Genomic DNA, 10324 nt, shown 5'->3' with positions numbered 1-10324 from the left:
TATAGCTAGAAAATTGGTACGTGAAAAGCATCTTCTCTTTAATAAAGCTTTGAAATATCCAGCTATCCAGGTGTTACCTTAAGTAGTCTGTTGGAGACCTTTTGCAGCTTTTAAGTTGCAGGTTGAACACTTAAAAGCTAAGGAATTACAGCATTAAAGTGGTTGATGGAACTTCAATTCTACCCCTTATGTGAACAGATTTCAAACTGACTCTGAGTGAGCAACTGCATAAATTATTTTCACAGTTTGTTGACAGCAACTTCAGATCCACAGTAATAGTATCATGCACTTGAGCTTAAAGGAATAATTTCAGAAGGAAATTTTGCTCTTTATTCTTTCTCACAAGAGAGAATATATTTTGCTGCCACTATTTGTGATTGCACACCAGGGATATGCCCAATAGCTCTACACTTGGAATGTGTGTGAGATAGGTAGGCACTGTTAGAGGTGGTTCTGGTAGGGATAAGGAAAGTACTAATTCCATTGTGGAAGACACAAGTAGAAGTTTATCTGGAATGCCAGTATTCAAGAAAACTGCCTGAGGCTGCAACTAGTGATAGAATGAGACACTAGGAAGATAAAAGATAAGGCATGATCTTTTCTTTTCCTCACACATAATAGGATTAAATATATTTAACTTAGCAAAACTGAGACTCGGAGTGTAATCACTCATTTATAAATGTTTTGAGGTGGGTTACTTGAGGAAGGTTATTGATACTGCAGGACAGTACTATAACAAGAACAGGTGAGTGTGTTGTCTTCCAGAGCTTTTAACTGCTTTCCTCAAGCTTCCTGGGTGCCTTAACGGTCTCTGTGTGGTTATGTGGTGCTGCAACCAAGCCAGTAACACAGCACGCTGAAAGATGTGCTGTGGAAACACACGGTGGAAGCCAGCGACTGGCCCGAGTTGGCCAATGAAACCTTGCTGTCAATCCAAGGTGACCCTGTGCGGTCGCTGCATTCTCAGTATTTTGCTGTTTTTTCTACATCCTCAAATTTGCATCTAATGCATAGAGCATAGGGCTGATGCTTCTGAACTGGCTGTGAAATGAACTTACAGAACTAAGATGATTATTTACTCAAACTTTGTGCTCATGAAAGTGGCTAAACTGCTTTGGGATCTGAGATTGTCTGGTCATATTCTTGCGGTGTGTGACACTCCAGTTGAGCTGATAAACCTACTGGACTCAAACTGTCTGTTGGTGGAACCGTCTCTTGGATGTACTACATTTAACCTGCAAAACTAGGGTGATACTAGATGCTTGAACAGTCACTGTGATGGAGTCACATGAAAGAGGAAAACTTGCCACCTCTTCCTTTTCAGAGCCAGACTGATTAATGTAAAACCATGTAATTGTAATCCGTATTCAAATTTTTAAAAGTCCACCTCTAATGCAAAGGCTGTTGTAGAGTCTTACTGGTATAATATTGCAGTGAGGATCATGTATGTTTCAAAAAAGCCATCAGTGCAGTAGTTGGTGTTACACAAAACTTACTGATGTGCCACGTTCTTGCGTCCCTGGTAACACATGAGTTGATGAGCTTTCTTAGGTGTGGAGCATTCATGAAATGCTGGTATAGGCTAAGACTTTGTTCTGTGTGTGCTTTGTAAAAATAAGTGTGTGTGTGTAGTAGTATACTGTGCAGTACTTGACTTTAGAGAACTATAATAATAGTATCGAACAATATATCCTAGTGGTTTAAGGATACAGTTACCTGTTATGAACTTAATTGTAGAACTGTACCTATTTTTGTAAACTGTTCTTATTATATTGGTAACAACATTTGGTTATAGGCAGACACACTTGTGTGCATATTGGAACTGGACAGCATAAATCTTGCTAATCCTTGTTCTTTGCTCCTTATAGACAATGAATGATTTTGACTATTTAAAACTACTGGGCAAAGGCACGTTTGGCAAAGTTATCCTGGTCCGAGAGAAGGCTAGTGGGAAATACTATGCTATGAAGATTTTGAAAAAAGAAGTCATTATTGCAAAGGTAAGGAAGATTATGGTTTTAATATTGGGTCATTTTTTTAAATGGAATAATCAATATTTGATATATAAGGTGTATTTGATTTTTGATGGTAACTGAGCTTGATAGAAGTATGTGTGTATTTTCAGAAAACAAGAGTACAAAAAAACTATGGGTACCCATTTTGCATGCCTTTTTCCAGTGTCTTATAATCTAGAGCGTGCTAAAGCATTGAGAGAGTTCACTGGGCAGGAAGATAGTGCAATCCAACTTTAAAACAAGAAAAAGTGCATTGTAGAGTATATTATGTACTTCAAAAATTTTTCTAAGTCAACTGCAGGTTTATTCAGATAAATGCAATTAATTTAATGGGCCTGTGCTCTGTTCCTGCTGTTAGATAAGACAGCTGTGCATGGGACTAACAATTTCATTTTTTCAGTTTTTGAGGAATGAGAAAAGTCTGAAGCTGATGTCTGAAGAAGTGGTTTAAACTGGCATTGTCCAGTCACTTAAACTTGATTAGTTTAGTGTTAGTAGCTCTTGTGGTCGGTCATAATGTACTTTGTACTAAGTTTAAACTTGAAGATCATCTATTCTGAGCTTTGTTTCTAGCAATTCTAAAGGTTTGAATCCCACTTGCACAGAAAAAGTTGAGAGCAAGAAACCTACATGGTCTTATCACCATGAGACGCAATTAAAAATAATCCCAATTAAGTAAGTAATTAATTACTTAATTAAGTAAGAAGATTTTTGAGGGATATGGATCTGACTGAGAATTTTGAATGCTTGAGGCTAACAATACAGTGTTTGTAAAAACTGAATGTGGATGGGAACTACTGTGGTTTACATACATTTTATTTTAAAATATCCTTATTTTTCTGATTTTCCTATTGGCCTCTGGGCTTACAGAGTTTTGCACTCTATGTTCATTTATCTATCTGTCACTCACTTTCTAAAAAGTTTTGAATGTGTTGATCAGTTTAGCTTAAATTCGATAGAGGAGTAGAAACCTCAAAACCAATTATTTCCTTGAGTTTCATTAAAACCAGCCCTGGTGCAAGGGGAGAGACTTAAATTTATGTCTTCAGCAGAGAAGAGACTGACCTATGAGTTCTGCGTGCCCTTAGCAGCTGTCTTGCGTGCACTGGCAGGCTGGTCGGCGTGTATACCATTTGGACTAACAGCCACAGAGTGCCCTTTTCTTCTTCATAATCAGGAGATACAGAAAGAAAAGAGGGCATCGCGGCTGCGTTCTCCTGATTCTGCATGGGAAGGAGCATCTCAGTGGCCCTCCTTGTAAGACTTTATAAATGGCAGCAATCTCTGTGGGTTGCCCTGTGGGTCTCGGAGTCTATCTGTTTGCTGCATGCTGTGGCCCAGCCTCCAGCCTGACATCCTTCCCCAGTGCTCTGCTCACCTGTGGCACCCAGGGGCTCCTCGGGCAATCTTATGTCTGGCTGCTATGAGCTCCTGCTCTGCTGCTGCTCGGTTATATCCTTCCGGCCTTCAGAGCGTTTCAGCTTGTTTCTTTGTATCAATAAAATAAAACCCACATTTTTGAATTTTAGGGTTTTTCCTTTTACTTCGCTGGCTGCTACAGTATCACTGAATTTTTAGAAGGGTTAAAACTGATTCTTGGATAACTTTGTCTCTCTCTGTTGAGTGAAAACTCTTGTTCACGGGAGTATGTATAAAGCCAGAGAAGTTTTGAAGAGATCAGGGACGCAACTGTTCATTGATCTGTTTACCTGAAAACAGAAAGCTAGCTCAGTGATAGATTGGGGAGAACCTGGCACTCCCTGAAGCAGACCAGGGTCTGTTCTTCTGCCTATTTGTAGACTAACAAGAAGATTAAGTGTGTGAGGAAACATGCCTTTCATCCTGTGATGAAAATGGGAGCACCTCGGTCTTTTAAATTTGACTTCCTCAGAACTGGAATTTTGTTTTGAAGGGAGTCCTCCTAAGTTTTCCATAGTAAGTTTGTATATTGATAAGAAACTGATGAAAGAATAAAAAAGACACTATGCTTAGATCTTCACAAGTGAAGTGATCATGTTTTTTTTCCCCCTATAGTCGCCAAATACCAGTTTTTCCACTCCACCCCAAACTAAAAACAAAAGCAGACTTGAGTCTGAACTTAGCTGTCTAGCCCAGTCAGTGTGTAAGTATGCCACGGGGATTTATCAATAACATTTAACTCTGAAGGTCAGTGCTAAGGATACGGTCACTAGGTAGAGTAGATCTGCAGTCCCAACTCAGCCTATGATGTGATATAATATATAGGAGGTCATTCCTGGAGCAGTTAGCATAATATGAAGCCCAAAAGTGGTGCAGTGGCAGCTGTATCTAGAAAGCTGTATAGCATCTGCCCAGTTCAGACTAAATCTGTTGATCCTAAATTTTCATGACAGATTAATATTATACTTACCAGGGAATTGGTACCAGTATTACAAACTTTTCAGGCAATGCCAGAAAAACTGGCCATTGCCAGCTTTTTTATGCCCCATATATGGTGAACCACCGAGGTTTAAAAATAAATAAATAAATAAAACTTTAGACTGGCTTTTCTCCTTGAAGGGTGTTTTTGTTTTTTTCCCCCGGTATGTGGTTGTAGTGTATACACTCAGTGTTGCACTGCTATTCAGCTAAATGGCATCATAATTTATTACCACTAACTCTGTTGTTTAATTTCCTATTTTGACAATTTTTAAAGTCTAATTTAAAACTCCTGACGTGTTTACTTTCTAGTTTAATAATACCTGATCTTCAGAGCATAGTCTGATAAGCATGCGCAGTACAATAATGTTATATTGGTATTATTTGTAGCAATAATAAAGTATACTCTGACTAAATATATTTACTTCTGCAGGATTATGGTTGAAGTTTGAGTTGTACTAAGTTAGTCTTCAATTCTGTATAATACTCAGCGGCAGCTTAGTTCTACAGAAAATGGCTAAACCAGCCCAGTGGCTCTGAGCCTTTTTAGGTCCAGCCCCTGGCAGCCTGGGGAGGGGGTATTCCCGGCATGTACTACTGGTAGAATTGCATAAAATGGCTGCGTATACATTATACGAACCTCCTAAATGCCCTGCTTTTCTCCCTAGTCCTTAGGAACTGCTCGCTATTGCAGCGCAGGGCGAGCCTTCTTCCCGCCATCCTCTCCCCCTCGTCCCTGCCTGGCCCCTGCTCTCTGCAAACCTGGTGGCCTGAGGGGCCATATCCCTGCCCTCGGGGCCTCGCTGTCAGCCCTCCAAGCTCCTCCTCGCCTCCCGTGTGCCCCCTGCCCCGCAGCCACCCGGAGGGAGGAGCGCGGGTGAGCTTCCCAGGGCACAAACGCCCGTGGGGGACGGGGTATTTTCTCTCTCTCCCTTTGGCACAGGACTCATTTTAATCCTCCCTGTTCAGGCTCATGAACAGGAGAGTGTCGCTGCCTCTCTCCGAATTGCCCCTTTCTCAAAATCTGGCTGGAAACGGGGGTTGTGTGGATGTCTCCCGTCTCCCGCCTCCCGTGGACAAGGTCTGTGTCCTCAGGGAAGGAGGTCGGGCAGGGTCTGAGGAGTGCTGCTCGCCTGGCTGGTTAGGAGAGCTCAGGAGGGTGAGGAGGGGGTTTTGTATGGCTACGTTGTTTTAAAGAAAAAAAAACCACCAAACCAAACAAATGTTTAAAAAATGAAAAACTGGCTTTACTTGACATTAGGCTAGATTAGACTAGGTTTTATAGTTGCCTGTCAGTTACTACCTGTGTACGTTTCTTGCAAATTGATTCAATCTCTCTGTAGATGTTGTTCAGATGATTCATACCAGAACTGCGAAGTTGTGATGACTATATTTTTAAACTGTCAAATCCAATATTATAATTTCTTCCTTCCTTGCATTGGATATAAAGTTAAAGTCTTCATTTTAAAGCAAGAAAACAAAAAAAAGAAAATCAAATAAAATACGTTAAATTGTATTTTGCCAAACTTAAATTTACTCTAAAATCTTTTCTCAAAAAACGTGAATTATTTTTCATGTTTCTTTCAGGTTCGTTCATTTTCCAAAACTGTACTGTAGCTTTCTCTTTTCGGAAATGTTGACCGTTTCCTCATAATTAATTAAATAACAGTTTTAGATCTTAATTCAGACCTACTTCTTCTACTCTTTATTTCTCAGGATGAAGTGGCTCATACGCTTACAGAAAGCAGAGTATTGAAAAACACCAGACACCCTTTTTTAACAGTAAGTATTAGGAATTAGTTTTAAGTATATTAGCAGGCAATTTTCAACATGATGAGTATTCCATTATGAACATAATTTACAAACAAATTTTGAAGTCTTTCGCATGATGATCTGTAAACAAGCAGTAGCTATCTGGTGCTTATGATGTCCTTTATCGGAATATGTATTTAAGAGTTCAGAAATAAAGTTTCTAATAATTTTGTAAAGCTTAACTGCACTGAAAACAAATTTAATGGTAGAATGTAACTGTTGTGCAGTTTTTGCGATTTTTATATATGAACACTTTTTTAATAAAAGTTACTGATTTCACACAGTGTCAAGTAAGTAATTTTTACCAAGAAAACTTAATTAAGAATTCAGTAAAATGATAAAAATAACTATTTGTTCAACATAAGTAGCGCAACAAAACTCAAGCCCCACTACTTCATTGTCTTTGTCTTCATATGGTTAATATTTAATAGAAGGAAAATACTGAAAAGAAGATGAAAATTTTGAGATTCATGACAAATTATGATTAATAGTTTTAATTTTACAACTGACTTTCTTCTGTAGGAGTAATTCTGATTCCTCTCCTTTGAGAATATATCAGAAAATCTTTTCATTGATTTCAAAAGATAATTAACATGTATCTTAAGATAGGGAAAAATTATTTTCTCTTTTGTATTAAAATATCAAAGTATAACATGGAAGTTTTCCTATTTAGAAAATCATAAACAAACCCTTTAGAAAGCAGAAGATTGTATTTACATTGCTTGGCCAAAATGTTCTTGGGAGTTCAGTCAAGAGAAATGAGGTCCCCCAAAGTTTCTTAAATTAGAGTGTAAAGGTAAGCAGGAGGAGGCGTAATTCCAATCAAATCACGCAACAATGTCACTGCAGTTGTATCTTTATATCTTTCTGATACTATTAAACAAATATTTTAAGGAGACATGCAGTATTTAAATCACATGAGTTACCTTATGATTTTGTTGCGTGTAGTTCCACTGCATTTTATTTCTTTTAGGCCAAGCCTGCATCTGTAGATTTTCTTTGGTGGTATTTTTCCAAGCAAAATCAAATCAACATTGATAAGTCAAAAATTTTAATTACGATAATAATGTTTGTTACAATTTTAAAATGATACATAAGTAAATATATTTATCTGGCACTCAGTGTTTTTAACATAGTATGTGAAAACTAGGGAGTCCTTGCTTTGGAAATGAAAGCAGGCATAAGATCACTTTTACAATTTTATTTGGGAGAAATTAAAAAGAATATGGTAATCTCTGTCTTCATAGGCATTGTGGAAGTGGACATCATAAAATATGATGAGTGAGAATAGCTGGTACCATGTATGGTGATAAGAAATGCAGTAGAAAATTGTGTATTTTACTAACTATTTAGTATCTTGTTATAATAAGCATGGTGTTTTCATATCAATGGCCACATGGCAGAGATGACGGTTTTTGTGTTAATTCATCTCAAGCTCCAGATAGGAAGTTACACTTTTAAATACTCTGAAAGTTCTCACCAAGTCAGAATTGTCTGCTTAAGAGGATAAAATTAAATTTTGTTACAGTTTAAGTGCAAGAAATTGGGTTAATACAAGATGGTAATTGGTTTGCTTTTGCTGTTTTCTTTGCAAGTCCTTGAAATATTCCTTCCAGACAAAGGATCGTTTGTGTTTTGTGATGGAGTATGTTAACGGAGGAGAGGTAAGTTTAAAAAAAGATGTTCTGCGCTTGTAACGGTAATGCTGTCACTGAGTTGTTACACTTTAAAGGATATAATTTTTCTTGCCTTTTTTGCTTTCTAGTATCTTTGAAGTGGGTTTTTTTTTTTTAAATTTTAAAAATTGTTTATTTAAAAAAAAAAAAGTAGACGTGTTTTAGAACTATGCTGTCAAAAGCAGTTCCTATTCTTAAAAATTAGACTGTTGTATCTTGAAGGATAATTTCATGGTAGAGAAATAATTACAAATAGCTTGCTTATTGTTTTTTCTTCAAGCGTATTATAGCATGTTCTGGCATTAAACTAGTGCAAACGAGCAAAAATAATGTTGACTAGTCTTGCTTTTGTCCTAAGGTGAAATACTCGCTGCTATAGCCATTGCAAAGACCTATAAGAAAAAGAGTGGAGCGTTCATATTTTTCATTACTTCTGTCCCCTTCACTTGCTGTGTAGTCTGGAAATTTCAGCTTAAGTGCTAAACTTCTTACAGCGTCGTTAGCCTTTAAACCGTTGCTGTCCTCCAGCTCTTTACTGAAGAACAGAATATCAAAAACTATACCCGTCAAATGGAACTAAAGAGAATTGAAATCTAAGAAGAGGGCTTTCATCTACCTTTTAGGTGCTGATTGCTATTCAGACTGTATCTCGTTACAACATGAACTGAGGGGTTTTCCTTACTTTGTGTACTATATGCTGCATAAGAACCTTAAAGGACTAAGTGTTTCCACTAGCTTGTTTTATTAGGAAACTGTTTCTTCACTCAGGTATTGTTGCAGCATGGTATCATGTTTTCAGCTATCCTTGTGCTGTGTTCTCCTACAATAAAACTGTCTTCAGCTATAGTCCTAATGCCTGAGCACCCCCAGAGTGCCTGTCTTGTGTTCATTGCTCTGGCGATTTCTGGGCCCAGTCTGAGGCCCATTTACATCCTAACTTGTCCATGGCTGTCCTCTACTAGCTGTGGCTAAACATGGTGCTATAGGTTTCCCATATGGGAGGATGGCGTGTTTAACTCAATATGTATAACCCCGGTTCTGGACATCACAGGTGTTGAACCGTTTTGGCTAGTTGAACTAGACACAAAAATCTCCTTCAGCAGTAATGGGATAACAGCCTTCTCTTGGACACTCAGCTGGCTGTCATTTGCCACTCAGCTGTCATTTGCCATTGAACTTATGTCACCAGTATTAATTCAGTGCTATCTACAATGAATTTTAAAAGTGATGCCTTATAAAGTAGCTAATTCTTCTTGGTTTTCTCTGTGTAAGACCTTATTGCACTTTGAAAGTATGCACTTTAACATCAGCCTATCATTTACATACCAGTCTTTTTGAAAGATGCCTTTCTGTCCTATCTGAATGCAGAGCAGAGCCCACAGAGAATGTTTTCGACTCCTTTCTTGCGATTGAGGATACTCTGACACTGTGTTTTGATCAGGCTTATATATTGCATTCCTCTGCATTGGGTGGTGCACCTTTGTGGCAACTGCTGCAAACATCTGGTGTCATGGGTTTCTTGGTGGCAGCCTGCATTTGCTTATTAGGATTTGAATGATTACAATTTACTTTGCCGAGAGTGGGTTGCTTTTTTCCAGGTATGATGCTCTTGTTTGTCAGTGTTGCTCATGTTCTTTGCTGATGGTTCCCTAATTCAGTGAAGCTAATGGTAATTTTTTGCCACAGTGGGAAATAATGGCCTTTCAGAGTAGGCAGTTTTCTTTGAAGAAACTCTCTTGATTTGCTTATGTGCTTCTCTTTGACTAGGGATCTGGAATAGTAAGTTGGACAAACTGTCCTTTTTAATACGAACATCTGTAATCTTACCAAATTTTCCTGTGAATTTCAGACTTTAGTCACTGTCTGCTAAGAAATACAAAGGACTTCACCTTTGTAAAAATAGCCTTGTTATTAACTCAGAACTACTGAAAGTAAGTTGCACGAAGTTTAGCCAGCATTTTAGCCATGTGTAAGCATATCTCCTATATGGTACACAGAAGACTTTTTTCTTTTGCTGCTTCCCTCTACTGTTCTCTCTGTGTTCCAAGGAAGTTTCATTTCCTTACAGTGGTTTCTCACTGTTGAAGGTGTTGAAAACTCACCTTTTAATTATATCCTTCCAGTGGGAAATTGACTGTAGCAGTACCGTGTTGCTTTTGATTGTCTCCAGAGCTGTACTACCTTCAGTGTGTTTCTGTTTAAAATTCCTTTAGGTTTCTTTCTAGTTAAACAGTTGTGCCTGTCAGTTGCGTGGAAATTTTCATGGATTGTGTCTTTCAGGAGCACGTTACCCAAACAGTCCTCCGAATGAAGGAGTTCTTGAAATTTGTAACTGTATTCTTGACTCTCACCCAGGTGAAAGCAAGAAAATGCCACAATTAGGCTTCTGCTCTACTACAGTAATAAAAAGTGTAGTTGGTACTA

At 38.1% G+C, this 10324-nt stretch overlaps 1 protein-coding gene across 1 annotated transcript in view; it reads left to right on the top strand.

Moving 5' to 3' along the window:
* AKT3 (v-akt murine thymoma viral oncogene homolog 3) overlaps window positions 1-10324 on the top strand; it is a 143874-nt gene that overhangs the window by 90289 nt on the left and 43261 nt on the right. The window contains exons 5-7 of the mRNA XM_009321256.1: window positions 1869-2000; window positions 6129-6194; window positions 7820-7888. Coding sequence (XP_009319531.1) covers window positions 1869-2000; window positions 6129-6194; window positions 7820-7888 — 267 coding nt within the window. The remainder of the gene's footprint in view (window positions 1-1868; window positions 2001-6128; window positions 6195-7819; window positions 7889-10324) is intronic.

Source organism: Pygoscelis adeliae, unplaced genomic scaffold (genome assembly GCF_000699105.1).
Source record: "Pygoscelis adeliae isolate BGI_AS28 unplaced genomic scaffold, ASM69910v1 Scaffold463, whole genome shotgun sequence".
NCBI classification, from domain to species: domain Eukaryota; kingdom Metazoa; phylum Chordata; class Aves; order Sphenisciformes; family Spheniscidae; genus Pygoscelis; species Pygoscelis adeliae.
The sequence above is the reverse complement of the archived record's forward strand: the minus strand, read 5'-3'. Positions and strand labels throughout refer to the sequence as shown.